Source organism: Pyrus communis, chromosome 8 (assembly GCF_963583255.1).
Source record: "Pyrus communis chromosome 8, drPyrComm1.1, whole genome shotgun sequence".
Taxonomy (NCBI): domain Eukaryota; kingdom Viridiplantae; phylum Streptophyta; class Magnoliopsida; order Rosales; family Rosaceae; genus Pyrus; species Pyrus communis.
Window position 1 is genome coordinate 20441942 of NC_084810.1, and position 18118 is coordinate 20460059.

The following is an 18118-nucleotide window of genomic DNA, read 5'->3' on the forward strand; positions in this document are numbered from 1 at the left end:
GATTTCTGACTGCACAATGTACGATAAACGAACACGATTTACGAATTCCCGATATTTTCAGAAAAAAAAGATCCAATGAGGTCGAATTCTAACTTTTCTAGTCCATTCCATGCATACGTGTACCGCCACTTCTTGCTAATGAGGTCCCAACTGGATAAAAAAAATCAAAAAATGAAAAAGTATCATATCCTACACTATCTTGAACTGTGTTTCTCCACTTTTCAATTTAATTTTTTTTTTTTTAAATATCTGTCTTTACTTAATTCCATTCCTTGATATATTTCCCAAAACCAATCCACCAAAGTTTTACGTTATATACATGCTTGAGAAATTATTTACTTCTAAAAAAATATATAATATTGCAAACGTATTCATATTTAATTATTATTGTTACAAAAGTATATTTAGTTTTTTGTATAAATAATTAAATATGTATTATCCCAACAGTATTCATATTTCATTATTATTGTTACAAAAGTATATTTTGCTTTGGACTTTTAAGTGGTCTTCACTTTTTTAAAGCCTGCACGTGTTTATCAAATTTTAGTAAATAAATGCTTATTAATTATTCTCACGTCTTATATTTTGCTTTGGACTTCTAAGTGGTCTTCACTTTTTTAAAGCCTGCACGTGTTTATCAAATTTTAGTAAATAAATGCTTATCAATTATTCTCACGTTTAGACGTGGTACGTAGCCCTCTATATAAACCCCATGCAATATGCAGGGAAGAACCAACCTAGCTATCTCGATCACCAAAACCCCTCCAGTTAACTATGGCAATGCATGAGTTAGGCTCTTTGCTCTTGTGTGTCTTGCTACTCAATGGCTTCGCATTGACAAACACCAAAGCTGCTAAGCCAGATAAACCCATTGTCTGTAACTCACTTGACAGGACCAAGTTTGATGCTCTAAAACCAGGGTTTGTCTTTGGTGGATCTACAGCAGCTTACCAGGCCAGTCCCTGCTAGGGCTTAGCTATTTAATTACCCTTTAATTAATTTGAGTTTCATATAATCACATAGGTCTAATTTGATTTCAATGTTAGAAAAACTACAGCATATATATGCACATGCACATTTCGGTTTGATTCCAAGCATGAATATTGACATCTTCAGTTTGAATGTGCATATGCATATTTCAGGTAGAAGGTGCATGGAACGTAGATGGTAGAGGACCAAGCATATGGGACACCTTCACCCACGACCATCCAGGTTATAGTCTTCTACATATTATCATCAAATACCCTTGGGCATGTAGTATATGTCTCTATATTTTTCGATACATATGGACTATACATGCACTACATGGACATATATAATAGTTCTCATTCTATGATTCCTACCATCTTTATTCTCTAATTAATAAAAACTTCTATGGTTAATGACAGAAAAAATCGATGATCGCAGCAATGGAGATGTAGCCATTGATCAATACCACCTCTATAAGGTTGTCAATCAAGGAATAATATTATTCTCCAAACCCTAAATTTCCACTATGAAGTTGAAGAGCACATTGAACATGTGAGCCTTAATTAATTTTTAGCTTCTTTCTTATAATTATGTATGCCTTTCTTGTCATTACAGAAAGATGTAGCAATTATGAAGGATATGAAGTTGGATGCTTATAGGTTCTCTATCTCATGGTCCAGATTGTTACCAAGTAATGTTGACATCCGCGTCCATATACTTGATTTGGGACCAATTACTTCATCGATTAACCTGTTTTACTTAATTCGATTTCGATATATAGATAGGTATTAACTCACTTGATTATTTTGTTCTAATTATTAGATGGCACGCTAAGTGGGGGTGTCAACAGGAAAGGAATTGAATACTACGACAATCTCATCAATGAACTCCTTCGCAATGGTGATAAAGCTACCTAATCTCATATATCATCCATCCCATCTAATCTCATATATCATCCCATCCATTAATATATAATTAGAGTTTAATAACGTGCACTCATAAAACAATATTGAATCAAACTATTTTTTTTTTTTCTCGTTCCGGTAATGTTATAAATAGGTATACAGCCATTTGTGACAATCTTTCACTGGGATGTTCCCCAAGCGTTAGAAGATGCATATGGTGGTTTCTTAAGCCCTCGTATTGTGTAAGTAAACAAATTTTATCTTAAGTGCAATATTGATCATTTGCTTAATTAAATAAAACGTACCACACCTAACAAATTTTTTTTTGAAATTTGGACACACAGCGATGACTTTAAAGACTACGCAGAACTTTGTTTTTCACATTTTGGTGATCGGGTGAAGCATTGGATCACGTTGAATGAGCCATATACCTTTAGTAACCATGGATATACAATCGGGATCTACGCACCGGGTCGATGCTCTGCTTGGCAAGACCCAACCTGCCTTGGTGGAGATTCGGCTACTGAACCCTATTTGGTAACACATTATCAACTCCTTGCTCATGCAGCTGTTGTAAAAGTGTACAAAGATAAATTTCAGGTATAATGAATTAACTAGTTAGTTCCCTTTTTTTTTTGGTCTGAAATCTTTATGAGTCACTAATATTAGGTTCCACCACAAGAGGAAACCTTTTGTATAGTGAGGTAAACAGTTTGGAGTTTGTATGGCACTACATCAAATCATTTTCTGAATTTTCTTTATAGGCATATCAAAATGGGGTGATAGGAATAACACTACTGTCACATTGGTTTGAGCCTGCTTCAGATGCAAAGGAAGATATAGATGCTGCAAATCGAGCTATGGATTTTATGTTTGGATGGCAAGTGTATTATTAATCTATAAATCAAGTGGGTTATATTTGTTTTTTTATGACTTATAAAGTTGATTATTGGAATTTTCACATCTTTGTAGGTTTATGGATCCAATTACAAGAGGTGACTACCCGTACACCATGCAATACCTTGTTAGAGAACGATTGCCAAAATTCACGAAAGAAGAATCCAAGATGTTAACTGGGTCTTTTGATTTTGTTGGATTGAACTATTATACTGCTCTATATGCAACTGATGTACCTAAGAATTATTCTAAACCTGCAAGTTACTTATACGATCCACATGTTATTACAATGAGTGAGTACAAATGAAAACCTTTTATCGACTAATTATTTAATATCTTGGAATTATTACATTCTAATATTGATCGCATTCATTTATGTTATGGCAGCTGAACGTGATGGCATTCCTATTGGTCCTCAGGTACACATCAAATTTCAGGTTAAGTTATTTGTATTTGGAGGATTAATTTTATAAAATTCCTAACCATCTCAAATATCTTCAAATGGTATTACAGGCTGCTTCGGACTGGTTATATGTTTATCCAAAAGGAATTCACGATTTTGTACTCTACACGAAGAATAAGTATGGTGATCCAATCATTTACATTACTGAGAATGGTAATTGACGCTTTTAAGCCTCACTTAATTTCACTTTTTAATTTTTGACATATATATGTATATATTGATGCAAAATACAGATGAGTAATTCCAAATCTAAATTTAAAACCAACTACATCTCTCTTTTTGAGAGAAAGTACTAAATACATAGGTAATGAATTATATTGCAGGCGTTGATGAGTTCAATGATTCCACCTTATCACTAGAGGAAGCCCTCCATGATCCCAATAGGACTGACTACTACAATCGCCACCTCTGTTACCTTCAAGCAGCAATCAAGTAAGTGCTTGTTGAAATACTATTTAGGACTATATTGCATTTTATAGTGATATCAAGTCATAATTTATTTATTTTGTGGTGCAGGAAGGGTAGTAATGTGAAAGGATACTTTGCATGGGCAATTTTAGACAACTTTCAATGGAGTGAAGGTTACACAGTTCGATTTGGTATTAACTATGTGGATTTTGACGAACTCCAAAGGCACCCAAAACTTTCGACCTATTGGTTCAAAAATTTCCTCAATAAGCGCAAAGGAAGTTCAAATATTTTGGCCAATAATGTTGGAGACACTGATTTTCTCTATCAAGTGTAACTTCAAATGATGAATGTTGTGGGGCTTGTTTTTAGTTTTTTCAACTTCACTCCTTCTAATTTGGAATAAGTTGCAACAACTTGTTATGAGTTTGTTGTATATGTTATTAGTGTGTGTCTCTCTATATTTGTACTGCCAATATGGCTAGTGCCTCTTCCGCAGTTGAATTACATATGAATGTAATATACTATTTATGAAAATAAATGTTTTTGAATGTTGAGTATTCAATTAAACTGTACACTTACCCTCAGTAGACTTTGACCAAAAAGTTGCCATAGATAATCAATGGCCTTAGGCCACATTATACTAGCTAGTGATTCCTTAACCAAAATATGCTAAGGGTTCATTTGCAATTGTTTAAAATGGTTGAAAGCGTTTCTAGTGTAAATGTTTTTGGAATCAATCTTTAGTAAAAATGCAAGTGAGTCATCGAAAAACACTTGAAGTGTGGGGGACCATAATTTTATGAAACCATGACACATGGCACCTGGGTAGCAAAAATGATCAAAATGCTCGTAGCCCATGAAGCATAGTCCTACATTCTTAGTCCGACATACTAGGCTTAAGCGCACTGAAGATATTACTTGCCAACCAAGTTTGAAAACCCTAATTCAAGTCAAATTAGGATATATTGGGAAATAGGCAACGTAATCTTAGGATGATTGAATATCTTATCGTAGATTTCCTCATAGATAGTCTCCCAATTTAATTAGGATTACTTTCCCTACAAGAACTCTCAAGACATCTAAAAATACTTTAACCAATGACAACTAAAGATAATGCTCTGCCACATGCATATTCTGTCATATTCACCGTGGTGTACACGTAGACACGTCCATGGAGAACTTATCTCCTTAATGCCCCACCATAGCCTATTCGCCAAGAATGGTTCACGATATAACATAGATCACACCATTCTTTCTTGGATGATTTTTAACAAAAAATCGACTTTGCATACGAATTTGGACAGAAGTCTAGTTGGACACGAAAGCTAAGACACTGAAAATTATAATGTCAAACTGTCATAATTTTCTACACGATCAATCCTTCCAATTTTTCAAATAAAAACAGGCAAAACTGCATTTTTGTCAGAACTGCACATCTAGGGACAAGCGAAAATTTCAAAGGCTTCTTAGTGACATGCCATATACACTTGGAAAGATATGATGCAGAGCTTCAATATTCTTATTTTTCCAATTTTTCATAAAACAGAACAATCCCAAAACTGGCATGCTAAGCAGCTGGGCGGCAAGCCAACCCAAGCAACACATTGGAACAGCACTGCCAACTTGACATATTAAATTGTACCTTCTCGAAGCAAACTAAGTTTCTTTTTATACATCGTCGTTAATATGTGGATGTTAACATTCTGTAGAATTTTGCAGAACTCAATTTCAAGCTATGTGGGAAATGTTATTGCCGTTTTACCATTCATATCCTCTGCAAAATTCCTCAAGTTCTTCCCCGAACTAATATTAAACGACGCATAACGCGCCGCAACAACTTATGAGTTCATGATACACAATCATGATCAAGTTAATGATTAACCTAAGGGTTCCAACCAATTCAAGTCCGCTTTGACAAGCTAAAAGCAAAGTCACTCGCAAATTCACACATGTCCTCCTCCACTACTAACTTGTAATGGAAAAAGACATGGGGGCATACTATATCGAGTAAGAAGAAAAAAATTCATGAACCCAAACGAATCCTACACCACATGGCCATTATGGATCTGGATTTCTACACATGAAGAAGTTTGAATTGCATATTCCTCCAGCTTACTCTAAAACTATCTAGAGTAAGGTAGACTGAAATAAGTGCGCCTCCGCAAGAAATGAAATACGATGGTACATATGATCCTTGGTGCTTACATAATTTTTACTTTGTGGGTTTTCAATTGCGAAGCTTGTATTCGCCTATAAGAAGTTTGATTAAATGCCTAACTGAAATCACATTTGAATGGTGATTCAACTCATTGCCTCTATTGCTTCACTTCTTATTTTTTGAAATTTTTGTACTTGGTTTTCTATGTGGTTTTGGTTCTCATGTTTAAGTTGATTTCTTTGTTCGTAGTTGCAACATTTTCTTGGGGTTACATCTCAATCAGAGATTCAGAACTCATTCCTTCAAGGAAGCAATCAACTTTCAGATTGAGAGTTTTTTGTTATCGAATATCATTAGACTTCACGAGTATGATTCTATACTTGTTTGGATTTTGTCAAAACCACATCGCAAAGAGCATGAACACCATTTCATCTCTCTATCTTGCTCTTCAATTGCTTTAAATTTTGAACTTCATTTGAACTATTGTTAGGATATCTTTTGGAGGGGATTATACAAAGAAAATCCAACTCATGCATTGGGTTCTCATGCCCTTTGATTTTCCAGTCATTGTAATTAAAGATTAACGATTAGAACAGCTGGAGTATCCTAGAACTTTTGTTGGATCTATTTTTGGTGCATGTTCAAAATGCAGTTTCGACGTCATGACTAAAGTGTTGCTTCACACGAAAATATCCGTTGTTCCTATTTCATTCCAAAGTTGGATGGCAGTTTATGAGATGTATCGATCTACTTTACCTGAATGAATAATGTTAGGTTAATGTTAAAAAATTTATCCAAATGAATTTGGCTTAGGATTATCTATTTTACCAGTAAAAAGTGGAATATTTTGTTTCAAATTAAGTGGATGTTTGTTGCTTACTTGCTAACTATACGTATGGGTGGGTATGCTACGGTTTGACCTAATTCACTCAAAAATCATAAAGTCAACTGAAGTCCCTTTAGAAACCAAACAAATTCATATCCAATGTAGTCGTTTCTGTTTGGACTTTGCTAGTTGATATTTTTGGGCTTTAAAATCATAAGCCTATATCCTTCAAACACCAGCAACAAACTACAGAACTAATAATGTAAGAACAACCCAAGTTCGTATTAGCATGCTCTGCTAGGTCACGATCAAATATAATGAGAAAACTTACCTGGTGCAGCCATGGTGGTTGTTAATTGAACACAAGAGCTCTGAAGAAGACATGGTTAGTTGCACAAGGAATCCTTTTACTCACTCAAGACCTTTATATCCTTATGGTGATAGAACCCTATGTCGAAGAATGTCTTCTTGGTGAGCAGGGAACTCCTACATGTATAGAAACAACGGCTGCCAACTCCCATCTATCGTGGGTGAGTTGGTTATTGTCCCGTTGTATCAAGTTCAGTGGAAAAAGGGTTAGTAGAAGGCAGTTGCATCCCAAACATTTCGAATGGGTTTCCTGAATTATAGGACGTTAGTTTTCCCCGTATCAAACCCTTATTGAAGTTGTATTATCCACATGTAATTCCACCTTTATCACAAGTAGTTAAGTCCACATAGGATTCTTACATTCTCCCACATGGACGCCAACTAGTTATGGTTTTGAAATTTCATGTACTACATAACTTCATTCCTTAGTGATCACTTGAGTTCTACGCAACTAGCATCTTATACACATTGACCAGTAATCATTTGGAGTTCGAATCTCAGGAAATAATGCACACAATAATGTTGCATTCACCCTGAAACCACAATCCACAAATTCATACCTTATAATGCTAATGATGACATACATTTATACACATTCTAAACACGGTTCTTGATGCATACCCCATTTCGTTCCCATTTGTCTAGTTTACCTTTATTGATTGAAAGTGGTTTGCCATCTTCAATCACTGGATTCCTTTTCCTTTTTCCTACATAATAAAACTCAATAAAATGTTCCTTGAAACAAAGATCATACATTTTATTGCAAGTCATAAATTAAAACCTCATACATTCAACAATGACAAACTCAAAGCAAGTAAACTGAGCAAAAGTAAAACACATATCAAGTTGTTACTCCCACACTTCAACGGAACCCAAGTTGTCATGCACTCCAGAACCACAAGTATTTAAACCCAAACTGTATGATGCTTCCTTATACCATAAATGGATTTATCGTGCCTTTATTTAATCATACAAAACCCAGGTTTCTTCATGTATCGTCTTTGGACAGACACTTCGAACAACAGATTTCAATCTGCTGTCAATCATCTTTATGAACCAAAGATATAATAATGATGAAGTATCGCAACATTATCAAGCACTGAAATTGATTAATGCGTACAATACATTCATTGCATTTAGTTGACAAAATAAGAAACATGATTCAACAAGAGCAACAAGAACACAAATACTTATGCATGTCAGAATGTCGATCTCACTCCCACATTTCCACTATTTGATATGTAACCTTATTGTATAACAACCATGTAAAGGATTAAGAAAACAACCAAGATTTCAAGCCTTTGGACAAGAAAACGGTCAACTTAATTTTCTTAAAAATGTTATATCCTGAAAACATCTCAAACCATTCATACATTCCTCTCTTTGGAAAAGAATATTGACATGTTATGAGTTTTAAAACCATAATTTACATAATCTAGTACCTAAAATCTTTTACACAAGTATGCACTATAAAATCTTGCTAAGAAGTTCTCGTGAAGAAGTAAATGTTTGTGCAGAAAATATTATCATAAAAGACTTTATTGTTATAATTGCAACCATCCGAAGAAGTCAAGAAACATTAGGTAAAGAAGTCATCCATGACAAAATGATTATTTAGTCAAAACCACTTAAGCAATCTTTAACTCAAAATTACCTCAAAACTCAAGCGGCCGTAAAAACAAGTGCATATGGTCATGCATGTTTATGTCACACTTTTGAGCAAGAGACATAAACTGCCTTAACTCTTTAATGTACAGCCATCACACAATAGATTAAGATAGAATAACGCTTTAATAACCTAATGCACAAAACTTTTTAAACAATATGATTAGAATAACCAAGAACAACTCCCATTAAGTTTTCTAGACTTTATACACTTATTGTCAATAAATTAATGAGTGTGAAGCCCAATTTTCTTTCACTAATTCTCCCACTTGGGCAAGCAATCATTGATTATTTACTTTCATCACTAGTATTCATAGTTATAGGATCAACCTGTGTGAAAACAAATCCAATAAAGCAATGCGAATTGCTGGAAAACACTCTGGAGCACTTGCATAGACAGTTCATTCCAAAACAAAAAATATTAGACAAAATTTCAGATTTGAATGCAGACCAACTGAAGTCAAATGTATATTTATAGATTTATCACTATGACTCATGAAATGTTTCCTGCCCGCACTCCTTTTACACTATATCACTGTTAAGGAAGTCTAGAATTGGTAAATTACTATCAAACAAACCAAATGAAACGACTTTCGCAGAGCAAGGAAACAATGACTTTTTCTGGGAACTTGGTTTATATTCAACAGTTATATAATAACATATCATATCTTTCACATAAGCAAAATGGATACGTATAATTATTATCATGTATATTTACACACATGCATACATAAATGTATATAACACTTGCATGATTTTAGTACGTGACCCATGAAATCCCAAACAACATCAGCTAAAGCTAATAAAAAAAGCCACATCCAAAGAATCAGATAAAGGCATCACGTACTTCATGAATGGTTTCGGCACAAGCATGCAGTATCACCTTTTCCACCATCCTATATGTTGGCAAACATAGAACAGCACCCAGACCAAAATTTCCATAAAATCTCACTTTGGTGAAGATTTAATAAACATTTGTCCAATGGTTAAATAACATGATTATTTGTTCCAGATGTTGCAACCTTAGTTGTTTTCCGTTGGGATCATTCTTGTACAAGACTTACAAAGAAAAGCATTATGTGAAAAATTATAATTGCAAACAATTATAATCACAACCAAGAAGAGTATTAGCCAGAAAACCATTGAAGTCGTGTACATTAGTCCACCAATTCGGAATATCAGAGGCAACCCAGTAATATTCTAGACCAATATCCTCACCATGGTCTCCATCCGCACGACACCACATTTCACGGAGAGAGTCATAGACAGACTCAAACAGGGCAGTTGAATCCAAACTAGGACTAAAAGGAGCTTAAGTCCCACTATTCAAAAGTGAGTTGTAACATTGCAGCAATAACAAACGTGGCTATAAAGTGATTAAAACTTCTAACAATTTATACATCCCCTTCTTTGGAAAGGAATGTGAACATTTCATGAGTTTTAAACCACATAGACTTTACTGCAGTCGACCAATATTCACATCATTTTGCAACCATATTCAAGTTCAACATAAATCCCAATCTCCACTCCCCTTTGCTTTAACATACATACACAACATCAAGTTCAAACTGTGTGCAAAGAGTGCAACATCAAACAACACAGATTTATGTTACACCTATGGGCAAGAAACACAAACCGTCAAATATGCATTATGCAAATACTGAAACAAATTTAAAGCTCTGTTTCCAAGCTCCCACTTATTAGAGTGCTCCACCATTGTCAAGCTTTTATTTAGCTGCAATGGAATGCTTATAATACCAAGCTGATTCGGTCTGAATCTTTCATCAATCCACTATATTTCAATATACTGCATACATATATTTGTACATACACACAATAACTGAAATAAAACCTGAACCATTAACATGGTAAAATTCACCAGCACATAAGTCCATGCTTTATTTAAAGCATAAGGCAAAATAAAATGAAAGAACAACCTTTACTTTCATACAGCAGCTGAGTCAAATGATTCAACCACACCCATGTTTGCAGCGTGATTATTGAATATCCCTACTGCCAAACTCGTCAACCAAGCTCATCAACTTTTGGCTTCATCAAAACAGAGTTCATGGAAGCAGCCCACGGGTACAAGGCAGCTGGTGCAGTTCAAGACAACAACGCCCTTCAACCAATGGCCTGTGTTCAATTAACCACTGTGCAACACAAATGTCCTAGAAAAATAGAGAACTCACAAACATTAATTGAAGAATTATAATGCCGAGGATCAAAATATAATCAACGACAATAATAATTAAAAGAATCGAATTTGTTTAACATTCCATTAGATACAATGACCAAATTCACAAATCAAACCACTCAAAATATTCCCTCCTAAGCTTAATGATAAATGGACTCCAAAATCCAAAGTGATCAGATCAACTTTGGAGCTTTTATCGAAGGCAGTTAAAGCCTGCTGATTTCTCTCAATAATGATCCTAATCAATGTTATACTTTATATGTGTTCTCCTAGTAAAGACCATAATCAAAATCTCTCAAACAAACATTGATATAAGATCACCCTCCCTGAAGGAACCCTCCAGTTCAAAATTTCATGAAGATTCAAAGACAATGATTCCATATTAATGTTACCGGGACAGTACTTCAACTCAAAAAAACCTGAAATTGACTTTCGACTCGAAAAAGGTTTATCAAGTATGAGAACCACAACTCTAAGATCGGAATAAAAACAACACTTGCCACCATAAACCAAAAAAACATCATAAACCCTCAAAAGGGTTTATCGAAAAGAATGGAGCAAATAGCATACATGTAGGTATGTTCTCAGCCATTCATTACATATATTAGTAGTGATAAATCTCAAGGTCGAGGATATGTTTGATATGACGGTATGTTATTCGAAGAAGAGTTCTATTTGGAGAAAATTGATGTCCTATTACAAGTTTATGCATATTGGTTGCAACATAAATATCAAATAGATATCAAGAAACTGATTTCAATCAAATACCGAATTTCAATCAGATACCAATCATCGTTTGTGAAACTGAAGCAACCATGACTACCAATTCATGAATGACAAAAGCACAATGCTTATAGTGGTCTAATCTTCAAACCATATATTCCCTTTCCTGCAGTGAATAAAACTTTGGTAGCAGCATATGGCATTAGAACAATTAATCATACTATAGAAAAACTGTAGCAATCATCATACGAATTTCATACGTGCAAAAGCATTGGGATTTCTTATTAATTCGTCGGACCTAGGGCTTACTAACATGGCTCTAATACCAAATGTAAGAACAACCCAAGTTCGTATTAGCATGCTCTGCTAGGTCATGATCAAATATAATGAGAAAACTTACATGGTGCAGCCATGGTGGTTGTTAATCATACACAAAAGCTCTGAAGAAAACATGGTTAGTTGCATAAGGAATCCTTCTACTCACTTAAGACCTTTATATCCTTATGGTGATAGAACCCTATGTCGAAGAATGTCTTCTTGGTGAGCAGGGAACTCCTACATGTACAGAAACAATGGCTACCAACTCCCATCTATCGTGGGTGAGTTGGTTATTGTCCCGTTGTATCAAGTTCAGTGGAAAAAGGGTTAGTGGAAGGGCAATTGCATCCCAAACATTTCGAATGTGTTTCCTGAATTATAGGACATTAGTTTTCCACGTATCAAACTCTTATTGAAGTTGTATTATCCACATGTAATTCCACCTTTATCACAAGTAGTTAAATCCACATAGGATTCTTACAAATAAGCCTACAGAGTTCTCGGAAATAAAAAAATAAGCATTTTCAACTGAAAAAATAAAGTTTTACAATTTTGGTTGCAAGTGTTAGAACTATTTAATATTTTTGTATTAAAATTTTGTTTTGTTAAAAATGGCTTTCACAGTTAGTGTGTTGAGCTTGTTGTCCACGTGATAGGCCACACGTGCAGGGGCGTGTTGAGAGTTGAAATGTGAAGAAGAGTTATCCCACATCGGTGAAGGACAAAATTTGTTATGTGTTTATACATGGTCTTGGGCAACTCAACTCCCCATATTGCCAATTGATTTTATGGTAGAACCTCAATTTTCTTCAGTTTGACACCTATATTGAAGAAATTCAACAAGGTTCACGACTCCGCCAAACACCACGACGACAAACAAAGTTATTGTTGACAGAGACGAGGCCACTTCTCGACTTTGATTCATGAAATCCAAGGATAAAATTGTTTTCTAGGTTCTGATTCTTCCGCAGCAGTCAGATGTGAGGTGGGTTTTTATTAAGTTAAATGAAGTATTTCATACTAGGATTCGGGACGAAGACGAAACGTTGTTCAAGTGCATGGGAGTTTTAAGAAGCCTTTCATGCTCATTGATGGGAAGTATGCTGGTAATTTGGAATTGCATCATATAGAAGCTTGTATGGATAACAACAGAAAGAATGAAAGAAAGTTCACCCTCTCAAGATTTGAGTTAACAGGTATGTATAGGGATGGGCAACGGTTATGGCGGACGGGTAATCGCGGTTATTTATCCATAACCATTTATTCATATATCCGAATAACCGTTTACATGTTGGGTAATTGTCTAAACGGTTATATCCATACCCATAACCGTTTATAAACGGTTAACCATACTCATAACCGCATACCCATTTAACTATAACCGTTTAGTACCCGTTTACCCATTTATCTTTTTTCAACCCGTTTATCCTTTCTTTTACCATTTACTTTTTTTTCATCCGTCTACATGTTTTTTTAACAACTTGAAAATTAAAAAAGAAAAATTTGTCATAATTTTCTTTTTCTGACAATTAAACACAGTTATAGGTATATTCATCATATATTTCCACATTTTAATTTTTTAAGTCCCTATACCACTAACAATTAAAATAATAGTTTGCTAACGATATTTTTAACGGTTATCAATGAAGGTAATATAAAATTTGCTAAGTATTCTAGGGTTACCAAAATTGTTAAAAGACAATATTCTTGGGTTATTTAACTTAGAATGTAAAGTACTAACATAATATGTATAATGGACCATGAAATTTGAAGTGGTTAAGGAAAACTATGTTATATTAGCTACAGAAACCATGCACTATAGTCAATCGCATTGATCTAAGTTTTGTCTGACAGGGAACATGGTTTGTGTTAATTTTACATATATAAAATGAACGGGTAAACGGTTACCCATTTATAACTGCGGTTAATATCCATAACCACCCATTTAAATTTCCCGGGTTATAACCGTTTATTTATCTAAACGGTTACCCATAATCATAACTGTGAAATTTAAATGGGCAAGTAACCGCGGTAACCCATAACCGATGGGTATTTGCCCATCCCTAGGTATGTATCCACACTGTCCAACAAGAAAGTTCACCCTCTCTAGGTGGTAGTTTAATTGGGTGGTTAGTAACCAAAGTTTGTGTTAGAAAAGCTATTTTTGGCCAAAGTGATTGCGTTGACAACTTAGTTCTTGAACGCGACAATTAGTTGCATGACAAGTTCATATGAAAGAGTGACAAGGAAAGACTTATATGGCATAAATATTTTGAGGTAGAAGCAGATTCTTTGAGCAACAATTAAACCAGAAGTTGCAAATTAAGGTGAAGGTGACAATTTCAGGATGCGGGTCTCTCTCAACTCCTTTAACGATCTGAGATGGTTTGGTATTCCTAAATTGCATACAAATGGAAATAGCAATCATTCATACCAAGTTAAATTAACATGCAACCAAAATAAAATAAGTAACAAACTCAAAAGAAAAAAAAATAAGTTACAAACATAATATGTTCGAACTAACAATACAATTTTTTGATTTCGTGTTGAAGAAATAGACACATTTGTGAGAGGTTCGTACCTGCAAATGTGGCGATAAAGGGCTATGGTTACTACCTTAGACCACACCAATTATATTGCTACTAGTAGTTAGCAACAATTCAAATGTATAATAATACATATATAAATATATAAATATATAAATATATAATAATATATATTATTTATTTTCGGTTCGGTATGTGATTACCGAAAGATTAAGTAGACAATACCGAATCCCGTACCAAAATTTCGGGATCGGTTCGGTATTTCATCCCAAAAACTTTGGGAATTTTGGTTTAAGACTTTTTTGGTTTGTAATCGGGATTTTTGGGAATTTTTTTCAGCCCTAAGCACAACTAGTGTGGTGGCGGCAACAATTCTCCAAATCTAGGGTTTTTTGTTGCTAGGGTTGCTGTTTTGGGGCCTATCTTTTAATTCCTTTGTTGTAACTATGCTTGTAGGACTGGCTTTTGAGCTTTCTATATCTTGTACTAGCTTTTATAATTAATGAAAGTTATTTAGGGTTGGTTTAAGAAGTGCCTTTAAGAATTAAAAAAAGATTTTGAATTTCAAAACCATTTAAACTGTTCTGTGCAAGAAACACAGAGAATACTTTTAGTGATTTTTCAAGATTAACTTATATTTTTAATAAAAATTGGTTCTATAAATATTTTCTCTAAATTTATTTTCGATCATTTAAAAACACTTCTCAAATAAGCTATTAGTTTGACAAAAAAAAAAAGAAAAAAAAGAAAAAAGAAATAGATCAACTAGTGGAGGTTGATTTTCTTTCCTTTCTTCCCATGTTGTTTGTCAAAAATATGCTCATTGTTTGTTTTATTCCAACTCATTAGAATTAGTAAACAATAACAATGGAAATACATTTCATTTTTAATTTGATTTCATGTGGTTAGTAAACAACTTAATGTGAATGAGTTATTCCCCTACTTATTCTAAATTATATGTTTCTTGTTTTTCCATTACGAATAAGTAACGAGCCCTTAAATATAGAGACTAAAGTTGCAAATCAACTTGAAATATCTCGTGCTTGTATTGGTTTTGGATTGTCGAAACTCAGCTCATGACTTAAACAAGTCTAATTTTTTTCCAAAGATTTACATTTAATTTTTCTCAAGTTCAAGTTCAACTCATATGGCTGAAGTATTATATTTACATTAAGTTTGATGTCTAACAAGTGATTGGCTTATTATGTGACCAAGTTAATTGCTTCTCAAATATCTTCATTCTCATTAAAGCATAATATCTATAAAAAAAAGGGTTATTATACAAAATAGTCTCTAAGATTTGCATGATCAATAGAAATGGTCTCTGAGATTTGCATGATTAATAGAAATGGTCTTTGAGATTCAAAATCAATAGAAATGGTCCATGAGATTGTCCATCATCCATGATTTTGGTCATTCCGTTAAAAACTCTTTGGACAATTTTCAAAACTTCGTAACTCAATTAATTCTTAACCAAATTCGACCCATAATATATCAAAATGAAGATAAGAAAGTGTAGAAAAAGATTATACCTATTTGGAAGCCCAATGATTTCTGGAGATGACCAGAAAATAGCCTGAAAAGTGACTGGTCTGCAGGAAAACTAGAAAACTCGCCGGAAACTGGGTAAATTTTAAACGTTCATAACTTCTTCAATACTCAACCAAATCGAGTGATTCAAAAACAAAAATCTTACTTCTCGATGAGAAGAAGAGAATGGTATCTTTCTTTACTGCTAAATCACCGTGGTTTGACCGGAAAACTGCTCGAAAGTGGCCAACTCGAAAATGGTTAGCCACTTTCAAGCCGTTGTTCGACCAAACCACGGCGTGTTAGCCTTCAAAAAAGGAACCATTCTCTTTGTCTTGTCAACACGTATTATTTTCGTTCTTTAATCACTCGATTTGGTTGAGTTTTGAAGAAGTTATGAACGTTTAAAGTTTACCCAGTTTCCGGCGAGTTTTCCAATTTTCCCGCGGACTAGTCACCTTTCAGGCTATTTTCCAGCCATCTGCAGCAACCATTGGGCTTCCAAATAGGTATAATCTTATTCTACATTTTCCTGTCTTTATTTTGATATATTATGGGTCGAATTTGATTAAGAAACGATTGAGTTACAAAGTTTTGAAAATTGCCTAAAATCGTTTTTAATGGAAGTACCAAAAGCACGGATGGTGGACAATCTTAAAGACCATTTTTATTGATTTTCAATTTCAGAAACTATTTCTATTGATCATGCAAATCTCATAGACCATTCCATTTTGTATAATAACCCTTAAAAAAAAAAAAAAAAAAAACTTTGAAGAACGAAAGTCCTTTGCTTAGGTGATGGAGCATACAGGTACAGCGGAGCGAATAAACGACATATCTCAACCGTCTATCAAGCAGAAAGAATCGGCGGTGCAGTAACGCGCCAACTCAGCGATCCATCCTAGTCGCTTCAATCGTCCGCACTGATAGCAACCGTCGATCCCCAAACTTTTCCAAAACCAATCGTACGGCCAGAAAGCTCACCCACCTCAGGATCCGCGTGAAACCCCCACTAACCAATAACAACAGCCGACACCCCTCTATATAAACGAACCCATTCCTCCTCTTTAATTTGCACACGAAAGAATCTGCATTTCTACCCGTTTTAATCGAATCGCATCCCTTCGCTTTCGAAAACCCCCAAATTCGCAAACCCTAATTTTCTCTTACCACTTCAATGGCGCCCAAAGCTGAGAAGAAGCCCGCCGAGAAGAAGCCAGCAGAGGAGAAGAAGTCGGCTGTCGCTGAGAAAGCCCCCGCCGAGAAGAAGCCCAAGGCCGGGAAGAAGCTCCCGAAGGAGGCTGGAGCCGCCGCCGGCGACAAGAAGAAGAAGAGATCGAAGAAGAGCGTGGAGACCTACAAGATCTACATCTTCAAGGTTCTAAAGCAGGTCCACCCTGACATCGGAATCTCTAGCAAGGCCATGGGAATCATGAACAGCTTTATCAACGACATCTTCGAGAAGCTCGCCCAGGAGTCGTCCAGGCTCGCCAGGTACAACAAGAAGCCCACCATCACTTCTCGGGAGATCCAGACTGCTGTGAGATTGGTGCTTCCCGGTGAGCTCGCTAAGCATGCGGTGTCTGAGGGGACTAAGGCGGTGACCAAGTTTACCAGCTCTTGAAGTGTGGTGGGTTCTGGGTCTTTTAGGGTTTGGAAGATTGGATCTTTATGTGTTTAGTGTTAGGGTTTCGAATTAGTAGATATGTAATTTCGTTATCTTTCTTTTGAATGAAATACTATGGCTTATATGATCTGAAATCTGTACTGGTACGGATTGATGAACTTGGATTCTGTAATCTCTCGAATTGGAAATCAAAACCCTGTTTCTGTACTTGTCCTGTTTCAAATTTTCAAATCATGAATGGGGTAAGATGGATTTTTGCATATTCTGGAGTTTACAGTTTCATTTGATTTTGTGAGAACCCATTTAACCTGGAAGGTGTTTGATAAAATGTCCCATTGAAATGAAATCGGTTTGGGGTGGTTTGTTTTTGCCGTAATGGTGTTTGAAACGGAGGGATTTGGTTTTGGTGAAATCTTTCTGTCTCTAATCCGTTTCAATCTGTTTTGCCTACGGAAAGGGGTGAAAATTCAGAAAATCGGTAGAATATGAAAGGAAAGTTAGGATTTTAGTTGCT

General features: G+C 35.1%; 2 protein-coding genes across 2 annotated transcripts; both read left to right on the plus strand.

Annotated features, from left to right (window-relative positions):
• The first annotated feature begins 752 nt into the window (after positions 1–752).
• LOC137743284 (beta-glucosidase 12-like) lies at positions 753–4174 on the plus strand. Its single transcript, XM_068483151.1, has 13 exons — positions 753–954; positions 1143–1212; positions 1389–1447; positions 1585–1660; positions 1792–1869; positions 2029–2116; positions 2219–2474; positions 2639–2754; positions 2847–3064; positions 3159–3190; positions 3285–3387; positions 3558–3666; positions 3751–4174. The coding sequence occupies exons 1-13, from the start codon at positions 775–777 to the stop codon at positions 3977–3979; spliced, it is 1614 nt and encodes a 537-aa protein (XP_068339252.1). The 5' UTR covers positions 753–774; the 3' UTR covers positions 3980–4174.
• A 12883-nt stretch (positions 4175–17057) lies between these two features.
• Positions 17058–17811, plus strand: LOC137741784 (probable histone H2B.1). The gene has a single exon (XM_068481501.1). It carries the CDS (start codon positions 17155–17157, stop codon positions 17599–17601), a length of 447 nt encoding a protein of 148 aa, XP_068337602.1. The 5' UTR covers positions 17058–17154; the 3' UTR covers positions 17602–17811.
• The last annotated feature ends 307 nt before the right edge of the window (positions 17812–18118 follow it).

What these genes read in the sequence shown, in the direction of transcription:
- LOC137741784 (XM_068481501.1), top strand. Translation starts at nt 17,155, where the DNA reads ATGGCGCCCAAAGCTGAGAAGAAGCCCGCCGAGAAGAAGCCAGCAGAG.
- LOC137743284 (XM_068483151.1), top strand. Translation starts at nt 775, where the DNA reads ATGGCAATGCATGAGTTAGGCTCTTTGCTCTTGTGTGTCTTGCTACTC. An exon ending in ATGGTCCAGATTGTTACCAA is followed by an intron (nt 1,661 to 1,791) that starts GTAATGTTGACA and finishes TCTAATTATTAG; the next exon opens with ATGGCACGCTAAGTGGGGGT. An exon ending in TCCACATGTTATTACAATGA is followed by an intron (nt 3,065 to 3,158) that starts GTGAGTACAAAT and finishes ATGTTATGGCAG; the next exon opens with CTGAACGTGATGGCATTCCT.